Source organism: Poecilia reticulata, linkage group LG21 (genome assembly GCF_000633615.1).
Source record: "Poecilia reticulata strain Guanapo linkage group LG21, Guppy_female_1.0+MT, whole genome shotgun sequence".
Taxonomy (NCBI): domain Eukaryota; kingdom Metazoa; phylum Chordata; class Actinopteri; order Cyprinodontiformes; family Poeciliidae; genus Poecilia; species Poecilia reticulata.
In genome coordinates this window covers 2,539,474-2,560,625 of record NC_024351.1, presented here as the reverse complement: position 1 = coordinate 2,560,625, position 21,152 = coordinate 2,539,474, and the positions used below count along the sequence as shown (strand labels likewise).

At 36.6% G+C, this 21,152-nt stretch overlaps 1 protein-coding gene across 1 annotated transcript in view; it reads right to left on the bottom strand.

Annotated features, from left to right (window-relative positions):
- esr2a (estrogen receptor 2a) overlaps positions 1–17,401 on the bottom strand; it is a 28,461-nt gene extending 11,060 nt beyond the window's left edge. The window contains 7 exon segments of the mRNA XM_017302316.1: positions 27–160; positions 2,098–2,236; positions 4,166–4,474; positions 5,266–5,382; positions 7,234–7,397; positions 8,344–8,928; positions 17,169–17,401. Coding sequence (XP_017157805.1) covers positions 27–160; positions 2,098–2,236; positions 4,166–4,474; positions 5,266–5,382; positions 7,234–7,397; positions 8,344–8,714 — 1,234 coding nt within the window. The 5' untranslated portion in view covers positions 8,715–8,928; positions 17,169–17,401.
- Positions 17,402–21,152: the final 3,751 nt, after the last annotated feature.

Genomic DNA, 21,152 nt, shown 5'->3' with positions numbered 1-21,152 from the left:
CGGCCCACACAGACGCGCTCACTCACTGGAGTTGAGGAGGATCATGGCCTTGAGGCAGACGTACTCCTCCCTCGTCAGCTTGAGCTCTCTCACTCAAGACGTGGCGGCGATCAGCATGTCAAAGATTTCGGCGAAGCCCTGGACGCAGCTGCCCTCCTCCCTGCCACACGGAGTCCTAAGATAACACACACACACACACACACACACACACACACACACACACACACACATCCTGCTGCAAACCCTGATGCACAACAGTTCAGGACAATCTGTCAGAACCAGAATACAAAATCCAGACGGCCTGGAGAAAACGTGATCAGAGCCAATTTAAATAATCAACAATGAAAGTGAAGTGTTTGCAGTGTTGTGTCTGCATGTCTGCACAAATATGACAATAAGATTAATGTGCAGTTTGCGTCGACTCAACACTGCAAAAACACAAAATCTTACCAAGTATTTTTGGTTTGGTTTAGTGCAAATATCTTAGTTCACTTGAAATGAGATGAAACTAAGTTAGAAGTAACTTTCCAGCAAGAAATAGGAGCTTAAGTCAATAATTACTTAGTATTAATGAGAAAAGGACATAAAACCAGACGAAAGAAATGCTTTGTAAGATTGTCTTTTTGCAGTGCATGGAAATGTCCATTTTAGATCTTTCAAAATCTGAGTTTTTTTCTAGCAACTTTGACTTTTCAAACTCAGAAATTTCCATGATTTATTTAAGAAATTTTCTAAGATTTATCCAAAATTTCTGAGTTTTTGTAGCAAATTATTTTTCGTCTACTTTCATCTATTGCAAATATCTTGAAACTTGAAATAAGACAAAGTTAACTTATATTTAACTTCTTAGCAAGACAGAAAAGTCAATAATTCCTTAAGTTTTGCTTTTACACGCAGATTATTTACCTTACAATTTGAGAAAAATGTTAAGTGAAATAATCTTACAGCAAAGCATCGTTATAAATTAAAACAATGTTATAATCTGCAGAAATATCAGTATTTGTATTTTTACTGACATTTAAAACACATACACACACACACCCTCAGGAATAAAAAAAACAAACAAATCAAGCCACAACAAAATTTAAAGAAAAGATATTTCCATCTAAAATTCTACAATTAAAACAAATTGATAAAAATAAGACAGAAAATAATGTTTATTTTACATAAAATAAACTTTATTTTATGCATGTTCCACTTACATAAAATAAGTGGAACTAGTACCTTTTTGCCAATGTTAAATCAATAATTGACTCAAAAAGCTCCTATTTTTTTGCTTTTAAGTTGTGTGTTAATTTTGTTTTATTTCATTTTTCTAGGATATTTGCACTAAAAAACAGAACAAAAATACGTTGTAAGATTTAGTTGGGTTTTTTTTTGTAGTGTGGGCACAATTTAAATTCAGTTTTTCTCTATAATCAATACACGATCAAACATACTGATCTGATTAATTGTGATAAATTGATTTCTGGAATAATCTTCAACTAATTTAGTAATTAATCGACTCAAATCAAGATATTTTGTAGTAATTAATCCAAAACTATGAAAAATATACAAAATTTGAATTTTAGATTTTTTTTTTTTATGTTTATTTTCTTATTTAAAAATGAATCAAGTTATTTGGATATTTAATGCATTTATAATATTGTATAAATGAAAAATCTGCAGATTGAGTCCAACTTTTACCCCGTTACTTGTACGAATAATCAGTAGATGAACCAATTACTCAAATAATCGTTAAATATAAACGCACCGCCTGAAACATTTGGTTAAATGTCCGCCAACACGTCGCGTCTGAACAATAAGCTGTTTTTCTTTTTGGTGGCTTCTTGTGTAATTCTGGCTCTGATGTTGTTCCGTCCAGAATGAGATGTTCTGGTTCCTCATGCAGAACGCTTCGTGTCCTGGCATCCATCTTTGCTTTCATTCATTCTCCACACAAAAGCTTCGGGAATGGCATTTACAAAGACTAACTGACTCCCTGTCGAGAGGAGGTTTTGTTTTTCAGGATGTAGGTTATGGGTTTGGAGACCTTTGAGAAAACCTTCAAATCAACGCAATAAAAACAGCCGATAAACGTCAAGATCAAAGCGGTACCGGCTCAGGCAGAGGTCGGGGGAGAAGATGAGTTTCCCCGGATGGTCCACGGATCTCCACATCAGTCCCATCATCAGCACCTCCAGCCAGCAGCACTCCAGCAGATGGACCTGGTCCAGCAGACAGAGCTCCACGAAGCCTGAGGAGGAGAACGACGACGACGGTCCGAGTCAGAACCGATCCTGAACCTCCTGGAGAACCTTTAGCATGCAGATGTAGACGGGAGCAGAATCTAAAGGTCGAATTAGAGCCGTTTCATAAGATGAGACCAAAGTCAGTCAGTTAAAACCAAGACATTAGTGGCCGGTTGGAGTCGAAGCTTTTTCTGCTTGATCTTTTTTTAGTTTGGCTTTGAGGCATTTTGGGAAAAAAAAAATCAGACTCTCAGAAATCTGAGATCAAAAGACAAAATTCTGAGAAAATTTGAAATTAAAAGTCAAAATTCTTAGATTAAATGTCTAAATTCAGAGAAAATTTGAAATTAAAAGTCAAAATTCTAAAAATTTGAAATGAAGAGTCTAAATTCTGAGAAAATAATTCTGAGAGGAAAAGTCAGAATGTTGAGAGCAGTTGTCGACTGTGTTCAATGACTTTGTATTTTTATGACATAAAGCTCTTGTTGCTCAAAGATGCTATGCAAAATAAAATTTTATTTGATTTTGAGCAAAGTCAGAATTTGGTGAAAAGTCATAATCCTGAGATTAAAGTCAGATTTATTAGTTTTTTTAATCCTGTGACGATGCTGAAGAGTCGGATTCTGTGAAGGATTGTCCAAACGTGCCGAGGACGTCGAACGCCTCCGAATCTGACAAGAAAATGTTGCGGCTGCTTCACAGCTGCTTTAAAAAAAAGAAGATAAAAAGCCAGACTCATTTTACAAACTGGTTTGTTTTGGATTTAAAGCGTTTGCTGGATTTTTACTCACATCAGCTGTAAAAAGGTGACGAGTCATTTACTTTCAGCCTGAAAGAGTCTGACGTGATAAAACGCCGTTTGTTCGCTCAGCTTCAGGTTTTAACTTCAGCAGACGCGTTTCCACGCTGCATGAAGCAGAAACGGCCGCCCGCCATCACCAGACGGTTTCATCGCCGACAGCAGATCTGAGATCATGAAGACGTTTTATTACAAACATCAGGTAAAAACTATTTACTCTAATTACAAACCAGAGGCTCTGCATTTACACAGACATGATTTCATTTACAGGATTCACTTCCTAACATGGGATTTTCTTCTTGTTGTAAAAGTCATGAAAATAAAAGATTTAATTTGATAAAATATTTAGATTTTGCTGCTGTAGCAGGTTAATTTTGCTCCATTTACACCAGAGATGCGAACATCTGGTAAATGTCTGTTTTTGTTCCTGCTGGATTAGCGCTAATCTGCAGCAGCACTGAAGAATCTGAATTAATATGAGTTACAGCAACTAATTGCACTTTCTGAACCAACTGGAAAAAAAAATTTTTTTTGTAGTTTTTTTTTACATGTTTGATGAAAGTAGTTAACCTATTTTTTGTAATTAAATGTTTTTAATATAATCACATATAAAAGACAAAAAATGACTAAATCTATTTTTGTCAGTTTCTTATTTTTTACTCCTAATTTCACCAAATAAACAAATTAAAGTTGATTTTAATTTTCAAGGATTTTTACTGTCACTCCACCTTTTTTTTTGGTATAAAATTCAGACTCGGGTCCCAGATTAAGAAATTTAATACAAATTTTAATAAAATGTGCTATACTGGTGCAAAATTACCAAATAAATGTATAATTCAGTACATTTATGTCTGAAAAGGGAAAATCAGTGACGGTTTTCTGATATCGGAACCAGAAGTGAAAAGTGGATCTGTGTGTCCCCAACGATGGGCCCCGCCCACTGGCCCCGATGGGCCCCAACCGCCAACCCTGATGGGCCCCAACCGCCAACCCCGATGGGCCCCGGCCCCTACAGGCCCCAATCACCAACCCATATGGGCCCCAACCACCAACCCCGATGGNCCAACCCCGATGGGCCCCGCCCACCGGCCCCGACGGGCCCCAACCGCCAACCCCAATGGGCCCCGGCCCGTACCTGGAATCTTCTTGGCCCAGCCGATCATGTGAACCAGCTCCTTATCGGCCAGGTTGGTGAGTGACATCATGACGTCTGCCTCCGTCAGCGGCCTCTTCATGTCCTTCATGAGGTAGATGTCCGGCGGCTCCGCCTCGACGATCCGCTCGATCAGCTGCTCCGGGGTCAGTCCGGGCTGCAGAGGCTCGTTTGACGGAATCTCCACCGGCCTGGTCAACACTTTGGGTCTGCTTATTCGCCCCTGGGCGGACAAACGGGTCACTCGCCTCACCAGCGTGCTCCTGCAGTTTCCACGCTCCTTTCGAATCCCTTCAAAACCAGAACCTACACTTAATTACTCCAGGTTTTTCACTGTAAAAACACAAAATCTTACCAAGTAATTTTGGTCTAATTTCTGGTACAAATATCTTAGACTTGAAATAAGACGAAACTAAGTTACAAGTAACTTTTCAGCAAGATATAGAAGCTTGATTTAAGTGAAAAATTCCTTAATATTGATGAAAAAGTTTGGTAAAACTTTGACGGGATGTTTATAAGACTGACATGACTCACGAACAGGAAGGAGTTTTTATGAATGTCTGACTGTCATGAAGTGACTTTCAGTAAATAATGACACTTTTAATGCAAACATTTAATGGACTCATTATTTACCAAATGACACTTCATGACAACCGACATTCATAAAGACTCCTTTATGTTTATGTTAATTTTACGCACACCCTGTCAAATAAAGTGTTACCAAAAGTTCTAGTTCCACTGGCGCCGTTACCTAGCAACGCCAGTCAAGCCCAGCCCGTTACCTAGCAACGCCAGCCACGCCCAGCCCGTCACCTAGCAACCCAGATCTATTTCCACATGCAGACTATTTCACTTACAGGGAAAAATATTTTGTTGCAAGTGAAATAATCTGCCAATGGAACTAGAAGATTATCAATTAATATTAAGTAATTGTTGACTTAAAACGAGCTCAGACATCATTTATTTACATAATTTGCTAATTAAAAATGTTTTTCAAGCAACACAAATTATACCACAAACTGTTTTCTGTGGGATATGTGTTAGATGATTAGTTCCAGAAATAAAATAAAAGCACAACGAACCACATTTGGTCATGCCGACTTCGTAGCATTTGCGAAGGCGGCACGCTTGGCAGCTCTTGCGTCGGTTCTTGTCTATAGTGCACTGATTGGTTGCCGGACAGATGTAGTCGTTATGACCTGAAAAAAACAAAACATACAAGATGTGAATTTGTTACATTATGAAAAATAAAGAGAAATTGATTGTTTTATTTTCCATATTTTGCTCTGGTTTTGGTTTTTCCAGACTAATGGAGTTCAGTTTTGATGCTGATGATCAGAATCGGTTATATTCACTGAAGCTGTGATTTTTGTTTGGCTGAACTTCATCCCTTTGCTTTTGTTTATGTTGAATCATGCAGACTGGAAGTGAAATGAATTTAAAACACGGGAGTGACGATGTCTTTAATTCACGTTTGGAAACCGCCTCTAGTTCCAGCTGCCGGCAAAGACTTTGTGCCGAAACTCAACTTGTTTTCGTTGTTGCTTTTTTAGAAACGGGAAGAACCGGTAAGGAAGCAGAAAACCAGCTCAACGCCGGACACGCAGTCGGGTTCTCCAGAGTTCTGCTAAAGACTTCATTATTAGACCCARAAGTTCTGAATCAGTCGCATCGGAAACGTTACAGGACGCCACATCTACACTGCAAAAAACTAAACCTGACCAACGAATGGTTTTGGTTTAGTTTCAAGTGTGAATATCTTCGCACTCTTGCAGAAAAGTTACTTATAAATTGAGTTGGGTTACGTTTACTTGATGAACTTTTTTGAAAAAAAAATTACTTTTAAGAATACTTTTACTACTCTGTACTTTTTACTTTTGAGTATTTTTATTATGAAGTATTTCTACTCTTACTTGAGTAAAATTTCAAAATTTTCTACCCACTAAATGAAAAACAAGCATGTTTTATTTAGTCCCATACAGACACACCTACAGTTTGTGTTAAAGTTTCATAAAAATCTTTATTTAAAAAACTGATTTCGAAAAATTTATTTTCTCTGATTTTGTTTTTTTTTTTTTGTTTCTTATCTGAATTATTGTCATTTTTGTGCTCAAAATGTCAAAATTTCCACTTTACATTTTGGTCCATATGATGATGTAATTTTTAAATATTAAATAATTGATAATTTGATCAGTTACTTGGTATTTGGTTAAACATTTTACTAAAAAGTTTCTCGAACAACTTCTTTTTACTTTTACTTGAATAAAAACATGTTGGAGTGATACTCTGTAATTTTAATCTAGTTTTTAATCCAAATATATTATTATGCTTCAAATAAGACAAAACTAACTTACAAGTAACTTTTCAACACAACATAGGAGCTTGTGTAACATAAATAATCATCTTATATTGATTTTTTTTTAAAACAACACACAACTCTGGCAGATTATTTCACCTATAAACGATAAATTTTCACAAGTTAAAAGTTAAATAATTTGCCAGTGGAACTATTAAGAAATTACCGACTTAAAACAAGCTACTATATCTTGCTGACAAGTTACTTTTAAGTTAGTTTTGTCAAACTAACTTTTGTCAAACCAACTAGACTTTGTAAAGTTTTGTCTAAACTAAAGTCATCTGCAATAATAGAAAATATTTTCAGATTATTTCCAATAATCTGACATTTTGGTCTAGATAAAACTTGACCAACTTGCTGATTAAAACTTGGTTTACTTTTTATTTGCACTAAAAACAATTGGTAAGATTTTGTGTTTTTTCAGTCTGCATATTATCCATACTCTGAACAAAGTCTGAGAAAACATTCAGTTGAAACCAACGGGGAAAACCCAAACAGGTCACAGCAGGACTAAGGTTCTGTTCCAGAAAAGAACAGATAAAACTTGGCAGGCGGACATTTTTAACCCGGTGAGTTATGGGTTTGTAAACTCTTGGAGTTCAGCATAGAAAGACTCAAAAGGCAAACATAAATCACAGATTAGCAAGAACATAAGAAAAGCAGATAGTGGGTTTTTCTTTTGATTTAGCCTCACCTTGGATGCTCCTCTTGAAGAAGGCCTTGCAGCCCTCGCATGACCACACGCCGTAGTGATACCCCGAAGCGTAGTCGTGACATACGGCGCAGTAGTGAAGGTCGCCCTTCCCGCCCGAAGACACCACGGCGTCCTCGTTCTCCTGCGACAGCTTCTTCGTGCTCCTACTAACAGACACTTCACGTCATAATTTCTCACCAAAAAATACACTCAAAAACCTTCAACTGATAGGAATTACAGAAACCCAAACTAGGATTTATATATAAAATACATCGAAATATTTTAATTTCTGCCAAAAAAAAACCTCACTTCATGAATAAATTTGCAACTAGAACCTAAAACTATATCAGTGAAGGTTCGACTTTTCCTTAAAAATGTAGCTACTCTACGGTTATACATACAAGATTAAATTTTGTTTCTTTCTAATGGATTCTAAGACGGCATATGAGGGCAACTGTAGGTAGAAAAAAAGAGTAAATTTCTGCCAAAAATGTTTTTTTTTTTTTTAAACTTAGGAATTTTGAGTTAGCTTCAAAATTTTCTAAACAATGTGGAAATTTCAGAAAACCAAAACTAAAAAAATTTGAGTTTCCTAGAAGAAAACAAAAGTCAGAAATTTAGAGATGTCAACAATTTTCTAGAAAAAACATGGAAATTTCCGAGCTCCAAAAATCAAAGATTTTGCAAGTAAAAAAAAAAACTGAAATTTTTTATTTTGGTCTTGGAAATGCTTTAGAAAAAAAACCTAGAAAGTCTTCAACTTCTCAAACTCAGAAATTTCAAAAAAGTCGAAAAGTTTAAAGAAAAAAATCTCAGAAGAAACGAGGACATTTCTGATTTTGAAAAGTTGAGAATTTTCAGCTTTTGGCTATAAAATTTCTAAGATTAAACTAAAATTTTCTGAGTTTTTGTGGCAGAAATTTACTCTTTTTTTATTCTATACACAATGGTCCTAATATTCAGTTGTACTATTGGAAAGTTCCGGTTCTGGGCCCCATTTGCCTGCTGTGTGAATGTAACCTTTGTGTTGGTTGATTGAAAGCAAAAAATTCCAGTAAACAAAAAAACTCTTCAAAGTGCATCAACGCATGTTGGTGTTTCCCGTCCTACCTGCTGGTCAGGACGCTCTCCCAGGGGTGCTGGACGGCCTGGCCGTGCTGGGCTCGGCCCGCGGAGCGGTGCAGCGGCAGAGCCGCTCCAACATGGCCGCTCCGGGGCCAGAATAAAGAGGCGCTCAGAGACTGATGGACAGACGGACACTCTGAAATGCTCTGACTAGCGTAGCTGAAAATTGTTGGACTGTAGAAAGGGATGGTTGTGAAGTCGTGGCCCAGGTCGGTGTACGGCGCCGGGATGCAGATGGGCTGGCAGGCTTCGTGGGTCAGACCAGGAGACAAAATGCGACCGCCGACTCGGCTGGAGTCTACCTCCTGCAGCTGCAGCAGCGGCTGATGCTTTTCTGGAGAGGTGGCAGCGGCCATCGCAACAACAGGAGCTCTCAGGAAACGACAAGCTATTCCATCGTCTGCAAGAATTTATTTATCCCGGCCGAGTCAGAGGGTGACGCCTCGCTCAGATCAGCATGTCGTCGTCGGGAAATGTCATCCAAACTGACTCCAGTTTAAATCAGAGGAGAGGTGGAGTTAAATCCCAGGGAGCCGGAGGGCCTGCCTTGTGGAGCGCCGCTACATGATGCTGAATGAAAGAGAAAAAAACACAACAAACTGAGGTAAGAATAAGAAAAGGGAACAAACAGTTTGGTTGAGTTTAATGTAGAGAACATCAGTTTTTGTAAAACTTTTATACGTCGACTGCAGGATGAAAACATATGAAGAAAAATATTTGTTGTTTCAATCTTCCCATTAAACACTGCAAAAACACAAAAATGGTACCAAATATTTTGTTCTAGTTTCTAGTGTAAATGTTTTAGCACCCTAGATACAAGACTAAACTCACAAGCAACATATAAGAGCTTGTTTTAAGTTAATAACTCCTTAATATTCATTAAAAAACTGGCAGATATTTAACTTGTAACAAAAATGTTTTCCCATATTGTAAATGAAACAATCTGCCAGTGGAACAAGTGCTTTTTCATCAGTGTTAATGAATTATTGATGCTAAAGGAGCCCCATATGTTCCAGAAAACTTACTTGTAAGTTTTTTTAATGTCAAATGTACCAAGACTTTTGCACCAGAACTAGACCAAAAATACAAGGCAAGAAGTTTTTTCCCAACCCCCTTTCAAATTGACGCGTTTAAATTAAGCAAATGTATTTTCATAATCGTCATGTCACATGACCAACAAAATGGAAAAAAAGTATAATCTGTTAATATGAGACCGGTTTTATTTTTTGGTCAGATTCTAATATGTTTAACAATGACTAATATCAGCCGATAACATTAGAGCCAATATACCGTAGATCCTGCTAAAGACTGACAGATTATTTTACCTATAACACAAGAAAAATGTCTCCTTATAAGTGAAATAATCTGCCAGTGGAACTAAAAACTCGGTTTCTAGGTGACGGGCTGGGCTGCCGTTGCTAGGCAACGGGCTAGGCTTGCCTGCCATTGCTAGGTAACGGCGCCAGTGGAACTAGAACGTTCTGATTAATATTAAGGAATTACTGACTTAAAAAAGCTCATATCTAGCTGAAAAGTTACTTGTTTTGTCGTATTTCAAGCGTTCTAAGATATTTGCTCTACAAACTAAACCAAAAATACCTGGTAAGATTCTGCGTATTGTTTGTTCCCTTTTATTTTTACAGGTTTACACTGCGTGGATTACAGATAAATGTCTTCAATAATGTGAATCACACGTACTGTTGCAATTTAACACCAATATTAACAGAAGAAAGTGAAAGCTTGTGCAACATGTCCTGGTTTACAGTAAACTATTTGTATAAAACATGTTTCCTCCAACCGTTTCTCGGTCACTGAGAGGTAGCGAAAAACTGAGAAAACGCTGAACAGGATTTATGTCAACAGACAGCTGGTACATGAATATCCAAGTCCAGTGGAGTGTAAGGAGCCGTTACCACCAAACGCAGCAAAGTGAATCATTCCTACAAGGCAGGAGTTTGTCTTCAGTCAGGCTTGGTACACAGTGTCTCTACTTCCTGGCTCTGCGCCCTCCACTGCAAGACATTTCATTTCTTATCCAGAAAAAAAAATAATTAATCAAATTCCAGAGAATCTCTTTCTTTCTTTCCAGCTAACAAAGCTTCACAGGATTAGTTTGGGAACAATGTGGGAACCAATTAGAAACAGAACATTGCAGGTAATCATGGATCTGAAGTCGTGTCTCGAGTCAAAGCCTTTGTTTTCCTTTCTCCTCTAAATGTTTTACGCCGTGAATTAAACCGAACCTAGAAACATTCTCCTTCCAGCTGTGAAGAAACTCGCTGAAAATTGGCTCCATGTGAGAAACACAAATATTATTGTAGCTCATTCCCCGTCCAAGACGTTGAATATTGATATCRTCCGAAGGAAGCTGTGTGAAACAGTAGAAACGCCACGCTTCRTTACCATTTCCTCAGGGAGTTTGTTTTTTGTCAAATCAGAAGTGCTGCTGATTTATTTTATTTCATATAAAAACATTTGTGACCAGGAAGAACTGTGAACACATTTTAAAACGGGACGCTCTGACATGAAAGTAGGCAGATTTATGCTAAAGCTTGCAAATGTAGCAGAATCAGGTTTCACTTTTAATTTACTTCCTTTGTGTAAAATATTTTTACACTCGCATTGAATAGAATCAAACTGAAATTACTTATTTTCAAATTGGTTAATCAACCAGTTTGGTTTTCTTTTTGGTTCAGTTATTTAATAATTATTACATAAATATATAATATTTACTAAATAATATTCAAATTTGAGATTTTAAGAAAAAAAATGATTCAAAAATTCTTATATTCCATAAGTTACAATGTTAAAAACACAGAGACAAAAGTTGCAACCAACTTTCTGAGGATCTTTGTCTAATGTATTAATGTTTTTATTTATTATAATTAATTTTTTCAGAACAAGTTGTGGCCAGAGTGAGCTTTAGGGTGATTTCACACCCAATTGTCTGATTTGGGAACAAAATTAGGACATTTTCTAGATTTTCAGCTTTCTCACTGCACTGAACTTTTTAATGAACCTGTTCCCCTCCTCGCCTGTGGGGGCGCTGCACTAAGAACTACTGGAGGAAACGACACAAAACCTCAGAAGACACCTAGAAGACACCTTCTTCATAAAACGGAAACAAAAATGGAGTAGCGTCAGATTTTAGTGGTTGTGGGACTCCTCTTTAAATCTTTAGTAAAAAAAAAAATCCTGCTATCACTAGATTAGCACGTTTGTTTTGGCTGTATTTACCCAGAATGCCCTGCACTGTGGTCAACTTCCTGCTTTTGGAGCTCTGGTCCGCTTTGCGTTCATATATGCAATAGAACCGCACCAGAGTTCACTTCAGTCGAACGAGACCGAGGCTTTTAGCCAGGCCAAAGTTGCTTTTTTGGTCTGATTTAAATTTAGAGGGATTATGATTATCTGATTAATCTCCTTAATAACAGATTAAATCTTGCTCTGTAAAGAAATTTTTTCATAGTTTGACTGAAGGATGCTCTCTTCTACGTTGGAGCTGAAACAAATGGTGGATCAGTAAATCTACAGAAATTCTGCACAAAGCAAAACCTCCAAAATGTCTGTAAAACCAAAACAGTTTAGCAACAACAGCAACCAGTGAAAAGCTAAAATCTGCAAATAGTTGAAACTATCAAAAACCCAAAATACACATTAATACACCAAGTAGAAACAATACAGCAGAAGCCAACAGTCTTACTTATCTGCAGTCTTGATGGAATCAATCAATGAGCCACAAATTGGAAGTCTATTAGTTTCTGATAGGACGACCATAATGGAGCAGGAAGTAAGCAGCATGAGGAAACATTAAAATTACTTTCATTCAGACCCACCACAGATCAGAACCGCTCCAGTTTGAAGGGAGTCTCGCTGCAGTTTCTGCAAAACGACACCTGAACCAGAACAAGTCCTCCATTAAACATTAACAAAGGGAGCCAATCAAAACCAAACCAAACAGAAAAAAGTGGGATAAGAGCAAAATAAAAATAAAAAACACGGCGTCAGAAAATTCAGAGTTATCTAGGCTGAAACGATTAATCGAATTATTCAATTAAAATAACCGTCAACTAATTTAGTAACCGATTAATCGTTAACTGAAGCAAACGGACTCAAAATGAGGCAATTTGGTTAAATAAATAGCAATCAGAGCTGCAATTAAGTCAAATCTTTATAGAAAATTGATATATTTTGTATTTGAGGTAGAAACATTTTACAGAAGATACGTTTACAGAAAACTCCAATATTTATTTTCTTACTTAAAAATGAATTTGATTATTTATTTGCTTATTTAATATATTTCTAATATTGCATTAAAAAAGGCATGTGGTTAAATGAGAACGTGCCATTTTTAAAATTGATTAATCATCACAATAATCAATTAATCGATTGCTAATTTAATCGTTGCAGCCCTAAAGTTGTTCATGTTGGGACAAGTTGTCATACAGGCGACACAAAGAAACAAGATTTGTGAGAAATGACTTTAACTTCTTTACTGTTCGCTCATAAAGGAAACACCCAAAAGCTTTGAGCCAAAACAGCTTCATCCCCAACACGAATAAAAAACACAATTGGACATTCTGAGTTTCAAAACTCAAAAATTTGCAAGAAAACAAATTCAGAAGTATTTTAAATCTAATAAATTTTCTAGAAAAAAAAAACTTAATTTCTGAGTTTCAAGTCATTTTCTTTTGAAACCAAGAACATTTCCAAAGATTGAAAATTTTCAACATGTGTAGAAAATGTTCTGAAAATATCAAAAATTTAGATTTTTGAGTAAATTTTAGATTTTTCAAGCGTAGAAATTTTAAAAAAGAAACATTTAACAGAATTTCTGATAATCTAATTTTTTTTATTTGTTTTTCCAGCAAATTTTTTACTTTTCAAATTCAGAAATCTCCCAAATTTATTTTTAGCATATTTCTGAGATGAAGATGAATTTCTTTCTGAATTTTTAAGGAAAATGCAACTTTTTAAAAAACGTTTTCTCATCTGCAATGCCCTAAAACCTGTCTTTTACCATTGCCGTGCATTTTGTACTCGGCTGAACATGTTATATCAAACATACTTACAGTTTATCAGAAGCTGCAGCTTCATATTTGCTTGAATCATAAATCCTCACAGAAAAAAGTCTAAACAATCGCGCAGCTCTTTGCCTGCGTCAGACGTACCGATCGTTCTTCCCGATGTTCCCAACGGATTTTAATCATTCGTTTCTTCAAGCACACGATGATTTAAAGCCGTGAAATCAAAGCGTTTGCGATGTTCAGCTTCCAGTTTAATTACACGGTTTGTTGGCTTATCTCTTTCGACTGAATAATGTGGAATGACGAAACGCAGCCTGGACCATGAAACGTAAAAATGGAAAAGTTAATAATAATAAATAAAAATTTACTGGTGATGTTCTCAAGACTTTTCCGAGTCCATTTTAGGAGCTCAGCTGTGACCTCATGACCTCGCGCCTGCAGCCCATCGTCTTCCTCCTAAAGCTGATGAGTCACTCAAGAGTCGAAAAGATCCTCTGCCAGCTTTTTGTTTTTTCTGACAACGGTTTCAGGCTCAAAGCAGATGTGGATGAGTTTTTTGTTTCTTTTGAAGCTCTGACCTTGCCTCCGAACTTCCTCGCTGTCACAGTCTCCGGGAGCTGGCAGCTCACTGTGGGAGAAAAACTCCCTCGCCTCCACGCCGCGGCTCATCCTGCCGCCACTAATGGCTCGCATGGAGCCGTCTCAAACTAGAAAACCTGGTAAATGTTACTCGGGAGAATTGAGTTTTTTTATCCTCAGCTAACCTTTCACAGGAGAAGAGACATTAAGTGGGAGGAAAAAAGGGATCAAATGTGCTTTAAAAGTCAATCGTAACGACTTTTGGGTCTGTCAGACTGAAACGATTTGAAAAGTGACAGGAAACATTTCGATATTACACTTTGCTGAAGGTCAGAGAGGAAAACACTTGTTCAAATCCACTTCTTTTTCTTCTTTCCACTTCATTAAATGTGGYGCAATCAAAGCTCTGGCTCCACATGTTTTGGCTAGCACCAACTCCAAACTAAAGCGAACATCCAAGTCATAAAAAGCTAAATCTGAAGTCCTCCCGGCCATTAGCCAGATTCCACAAAAGCTCAAGGTCGTGTCGTTTTCCCATCCTAAAAGTTTCCCTGCCTCCTTTCGGTCCAGGCGGATGAGGATGTGGAACGGCTCAGAACGTTTCTATATACAGTAATGATCCGATATGGAGCTGAGAGAGGCTTAAAAAATAAAACGGGCACATTTAATGAGCCAAAAGGGAAAAAACACATCGTTTATGGATTTCCAGCATCTAGATCTCAACGTAACCTTCAGGATTTATTCATTTCTGTCATTTTTAGGAAAATGTAACAAAATTAAATGAAGCTTCAGGATTTGTTTTTTAGATTCATGAATGATTTAAGCCTTTATCTTCCAATATCTAACCTTCAGCAGTTCGGATGTCCTGAGAAGAGTTGCAACTTTAAATCATGAAAAACACGTTAAACAGCTTAACTAAATCTAAAACTTGACTGGGTTTTAAGTTAAACATTTTTTAAAAAAGTCCAAAGATCAAGTTCCAAATTAAATCTGAATAAAAGTTTCACTGGTTCACAAACCAAAACTGTGCAACATAATATTTTAGATCAAAGTCAGACTTAATTTTAATTACATCTCACCTTACAAACATCTGTGTCTTATCTGTGTATTTCGCCAAAATATAAGCAAAAGTTTTAAGTTAACCAAAATTAATTATTAAAATCCTCATTATAATCACTAGGAGTCAGACCACCAGCAGTGTTATTAGAAAATTAGACAAATATCCTTATAGTCTAAAATTACAGTCTACAATTTAAATATTTTTAAAAATTAAATAAATTACCTTTAAAAATATATATTTTTAAATGATCTAATCATAATTTTATTCACTTTAAAACTTTATTTTTAAAGGTGAAATTGTAGAATATTTAAACTTGAGGCTTTTATTGTGAAGGCCTGCAACAAGTTGGAGCCATTACTGTATTTTTCAGTTTTAACTGTAATTTTCTTTTYRAACACAAACAGTAGAAATGCCCAACAAAAGGAGAAGTTTTCTTTACCAACATCCTTCAGCAATAATGACTGGATTTAAACTTTAAAAGTTATACTTCTATCCAAAATGTTAAGTTTGCGTTTGCTTTTTTCTGTATGCTGCCTTTGGAAATGATGGGATTCATTTTAAAACTTTAAGCACTTGATAAAGATTAGTCACATGTAAGTTGAGCTCAGAGAGTTTTCTATTGCTTGTTTGCATCTTAAGTGGACTGGAAGAGGAATGAGGGAAGTTGGAAGAGGGGAAAACCTCCCTGGAGCAAAAGCAATTGGCCGAGTTTCCACAGGCAGACAATATTTCATCAGATGGAAAGAAAACAAACAAAAGAAAGAATACAGAGGAAAAAAGTGATTGTTTTCACTCAGATCCTGGAACTAAACCCATGAAAGACAATAGCTTGTTACTTATCTTTTCTGCTTTTCTGCAGAAAAGAGTAAGAGGGTAAATCAGGTGAGACAAGCGTATCCTTACTCATGTTCTAACTTTTAAAATTTATCACCTTTTACGATATTCTTCATCATCAAATATTGATCTAAACCCAGACAGAAATCTCAAAGGCTACATTTGGCCAGGTGTTTTAGTTTCGGAGCAGATGTCTGGCAGCCCACACGCCGAAAACACTAAACCACGCACATTTAAGACACATATTGCAGGATTTTATCCTCTGTGAAAATATGTGTTTTAGGCGAGATCAGGGCCGAGTTCCCACAGGAACTTCAGCCGCTGCACAGTCTGAAGGATAGTTTTGGTCTCCAGCGTCAGAGAAGTTAGGAAATACTCCAACTTCTGACAGCAGAGTTCAGAATATCTGCTGATATTATGAAATAACAGAACAATGTGCATGAAAAAAAGAGAAAAAARAACCAGAAAAAAAAGCCAAGAAAATAACTGGAGTGTTCAAAAAAATGCATAAAAATATTTTAATAGACTTTTATCAAAACTAATACAGCAGTAAAGAAATCCCAAGAGTATAAACAGGTAACTGCCGCCAAAAATAAATGATGATTACATCTAAAATTTATATTTATTAGCTTTGCTTGTTAGTTAAACTTTGTTTCTGACAGATAAGAAAGTGGTAAAATAAACTCGTAAAATTTATGTGCTCTAGTTTATCGTGTCGTATCTTTACGGGTTTTAATGATAAGGCAGGTCAGGCCAACACCAATAATGTTTTACACCACTAAATGTTAAGAAGATTCACGCTTTAATATGTCGGTCATCAATTAAAACTGCCTGAAAACACATTTAAGGGAGGAAAAACAAAGGGTCGTAACGGGTCGATGCGGATGTTATCAGGCAGCCTGCAGGTATTGGGAAACGGGAAAGTGATCCTGAGATTTTCCACGTCCAAACAGCTGAGCGACAGCAGCTCGTTTCTGCATAATAACGTTTCTGAAATGTTCATTAAAAGTCAAAACACAGTGGAGTCAGATCGCAGCTTTGCAGACACACCAGCTGATGTATTTTAATGCTTACGGGTTTATTTCTGAACCAGCTCAAGGGTTGGTTTTGAAGGCGGGTTATCCAGCTGAGCTCTGGTAATGATTACCGAATCCAGCAGCCGGACTTGTTGCGTGACTTAACCCCGCCACCTGTTAACCAGGCTGATCAGATAAGTCCCAGTTTTAGGCCTCCAGTTTGACGCCTGATCAATAATCCAGCTCCCCGCCGAAGCTGTTTTATTACTTTAGCCACCCGGAAAATACAATTACCTGCTTTCTCAGAAGCTCCTGTTGTTGACAAACTTGTCAGCCCGGGCGCCAGAAGTCCCGCTGCGGGGTCAACAAAGTGGGAAGTAACGCGGGAGTTCCGCTCCGTTTGGTTCCGATCCGAACCGCACAAAGTCCGAGCGCGGAGTCGCTCCAAGCTGCCAGACTGGTCTGATTTAAGCACGCAAGTTCCAGCTCACAAGCTAACCAGCAGCTGCCTTCAGGGAAATAAATAACCAGAAGCTGGACGTGGTTTGACGCGCAGCTTCCGGTTGGGTCCTTCAAAATAAAGCATAGCAGGTCACATACGCACTATTTGTAAAATCTAAATAATTCAAATGAATTGACAAAGTGACAGATAGCTAAGTATTAGGGATATTGTAGATAAGAGAAAAGGGAAAGTACTTTTCTGTCATATTTTGAGATTAATCTCAGAAATTTGCTAGAAAAAAACAAAACAAGACTTTTCAAAATTTTAAAGTTTGAAAAGTTGCTAGAAAAAACTCAAATATTGGGATTAATCTAAAAAAAATTCTACAAAAGAACAAGAAAATTTCCAAGTTTAAAAAAAATCAGAAAAAGGAAAGATGTCTCTGAGTTTGAAAAGTTGAAAAATTGCTAAAAAAAAGAGAAAAAAGTCAAACTTTTCCAAGTTTGAAAAGTTGAGCATTTTCTAGAAAAGAACTCAGAAATTTTGATATTTCTGAAATTTACTTGAAAAAAGAAACAAGGAAATTTCCAAGTCTAAACAGTTGAAAATTTGCTAGAGAAAAATCTGAAATATTTATATTATTCTCAGAATTTCTTTTAGAAAACATAAAAAGAAAAATTCAGAGTTTGAAATGTTAAAAATTTGCTAGAAAAGTTTTAAATTTTGAGATTAATCTCCAAATTTTTCTAGGGAAAAAAAAAAGAAAATTTCAGATTTTCAAAAATTGAAAATGTTCAACTTCTGGAAATTTTTTTTGATTTTGAAGAGTTGAAAACTTTTGAAACTTTTGCATGTTTTTACTGGAAAATTTTTGAGATTAATCTCAGTTTTTTCTAGAAAATGTTAAACTTTTCAAACTCAGAAATTTCTTTTTTTTTTTTTTTTTAGAAAACGTGGGTTTTTTTGGTAGAAAAAATCTACAATGACGTTGCTGTAGACGACTCTAATACTTTCCAAAGCCAAAAATAAACAATTACTGGAAAACATTCAAACAAAATTGCTGAAAACTAAGGAGCAAATTAATAATTTATGCAGAAAATCACAAATTTTACATAGAACTCTTTTTACTTTTATGATGTTGGCTGAAATTATGAACAATTCAGATGTTTTTTTTACCTAATCCAATTAAATGTCTGCTAGACGATGAGGAATTTCACATTTCAGCATCACAATGATTTGAAGATTGCCTCCAAATCGTCATGAGAAGGAAATAACTTTTGCCACAAACTGAATCTGACAGAAATGTAACAGAGGGAACAAGTCATTTTCTTACAATAAAATTGTTTTTTAGAAAAAGGAAAAGTGGCGCAAATCACCCAGTCAAGATGCAGAACGCTGACAGATTCCTCCCATTAAAGACTGAAAAGTGGTTTAAAAAGTTTTACTTCAAGGCCGTACACTCTTGAGTGCCTGTGTTATTGTCCCATTTCTATTTTTATTTTATCTGTTTCAGCTGAATTTCACAGCAGAGGTGGATTAAAAACTTTTTACATGAAGAGATGGTGGGAGGAAAAGGAGTGAAAAGAGATTTTTTTTAAAATCCACCAAAAGACGTAAAAGCTTTTTATAGCATCACCTCTTCTAACGAAAACCAATAAAATCTTTTGTCTTATCTGCTGTAACAAATAAAAAAGCCAAATCTCTTTAATCTAATGGAAAATGCTCTCTCTCCCACTTCAGCAAAACATCCCAGAGCTTCATTTAAATGATTTTGCTCGTATATTTTGCATTTGAAGGACTTCGGGCATATAAGATTTTATTAAATTTATCTTGTTTTGTGATGTTTTTATCTCTTTTTTAGTGGTTCTAATCTTCTTCTGTACATTTCTTTTCACGTTGAGGCTGGGAACATTTCCTGAACATAAAATTAAGGGGCTTCCACATGAACCGGTGAGAACTTTGTTCTGCTCTGTTTGGTTCTGCTGGGGTTTAAAATGTGCAGCTTTTATTATGAAGGAAAGTTCAGAACTTCTTGTGAACTTGACGCTGCAGAGAAAGTCCCAAAAATCATAGGAGTAAACCACAACTCATCACCGCCCTGCACAACTTGTCCTCAGATTTCATCAGGTGACCTTTATCATGCGTGTCAAACTCGAGGCCCGTGGGCCAAATACGGCCCGCCGCAGCTTTTTATATGGCCCTCTAGATTCTAGACACTAAGTGTGATTAAATATGATGTTATCAATCAAATCAGTGCAGTTTTTATCTGTTTACTGCCAAATTATATCAATTAGTCCCTCCAGTTTCTTGAGAATTATTATGGAAATTCACGCAAAATCAACAATGTATTCTCAAAAATTGTCTAAAACTTTCTTACTTGAACTAAACAGCTGCATCAGTTTTAATTGATGTCAGGTTATGATCTATATAGCGAGGAATAAAAAGTTGCGTTTACCATCATAAATAAGTGCAAATATGGCAAATATTTCCAAATTTGTACCACAAACACTTTAATTTTTATCGGAAAAATGACAAAGAGAATCATGAAATCTTGGAGGGACTGAAAAGATGTTCAATAATATTATTTAATTAACTTTAAGGATTGATTGATATTTTATCAGTTTGTGAACAGGTTTTATCAATAAATTCTGACACAACCGGCCCTTTAAGAGCATTCATGGTCTGGATTTGGCCCAGAACCAAAATGAGTTTGACACCCTGCTTTATCACATTCACTGCAGACAGGAAAACCTTCACTGCAAGGTTAATATCACACAAATCAACATACACCCCTTCCAGCTTCAAGTAACAAAAAGCAATAGAAAACTGGAAGCATATAAACTGGAACTCCAGTTTATATGCAACCACCGTTTCCTGAAGTGGTTGCAGCTGAAAACAAGGTTGGTCCCTTCCTCACCTCAGCTGAGGACAGGCAGATAAAGCAGGACGTGTTTTAATCAAACTCAGCCTGCAGAGCAGCTGCAACTCTGCAGTTTAACTGCATACAGATAAAACCACCCTGTTAACGAAGAGAAGGAATTTTTACATTTGGCAAAAATTCAGAAAAACATTTGGCTAATGAAGGTATGCTTCAGTTTAGCGCTAAATGCCTGCACTCACGATGACGGAAACCTGAGCGCAACGTTTAGAGAGGAAACTGCTTGTTAACCTGCAGCCAAGTTTGAAAAGAGGAAAACAAACAATGACCCTCCTGCATTGTCTCATTATCAGACGAGCAATGATGCACAGATGTTGTTTGGCTGATGTGAAGAGCTAACGGAGGCCAACTGTAAACTGTTACTGTTACAAGAGCAGCAAAAAAGAGGGAAAATATGAGAAAACGGAGGGAGATCATCAGCTGATGGACTTTTATTGGGAAATATTGTATATTTTTAATGAAATTCAGAGCATTTTTTAAATCCAAGCTATCAACAACAATCTTACATTTATATGCCATTATTGCTTTTATTTTACTTCTCAAAACAATAATGTTATCGTTTATCAGAATAAGTTCTGGGTTAGTTTATCGTCCAGCAAAATGTGTTATCGTGACAGGCCTACTAACCAGTTTACGAGAATGAAAAACTTAATTGAACCCATCCATCCATCCATCCATTTTCTTGCACCCTTTTTCCCTCAGTGGGGTCGGGAGGGGTGCTGGTGCCCATCTCCAGCCAACGTTTCGGGCGAGAGGCGGGGTCACCCTGGACAGGTCGCAAAACAACTCTGAGTGGCTAAGAGCAGAACATGTTATTTGTCTGATAAAATTGTTTCCCCATTAAAATCAAATCTCTCAGTGGAGTCAACGACATATCTTCACCAAAGGTTCTGCAAAA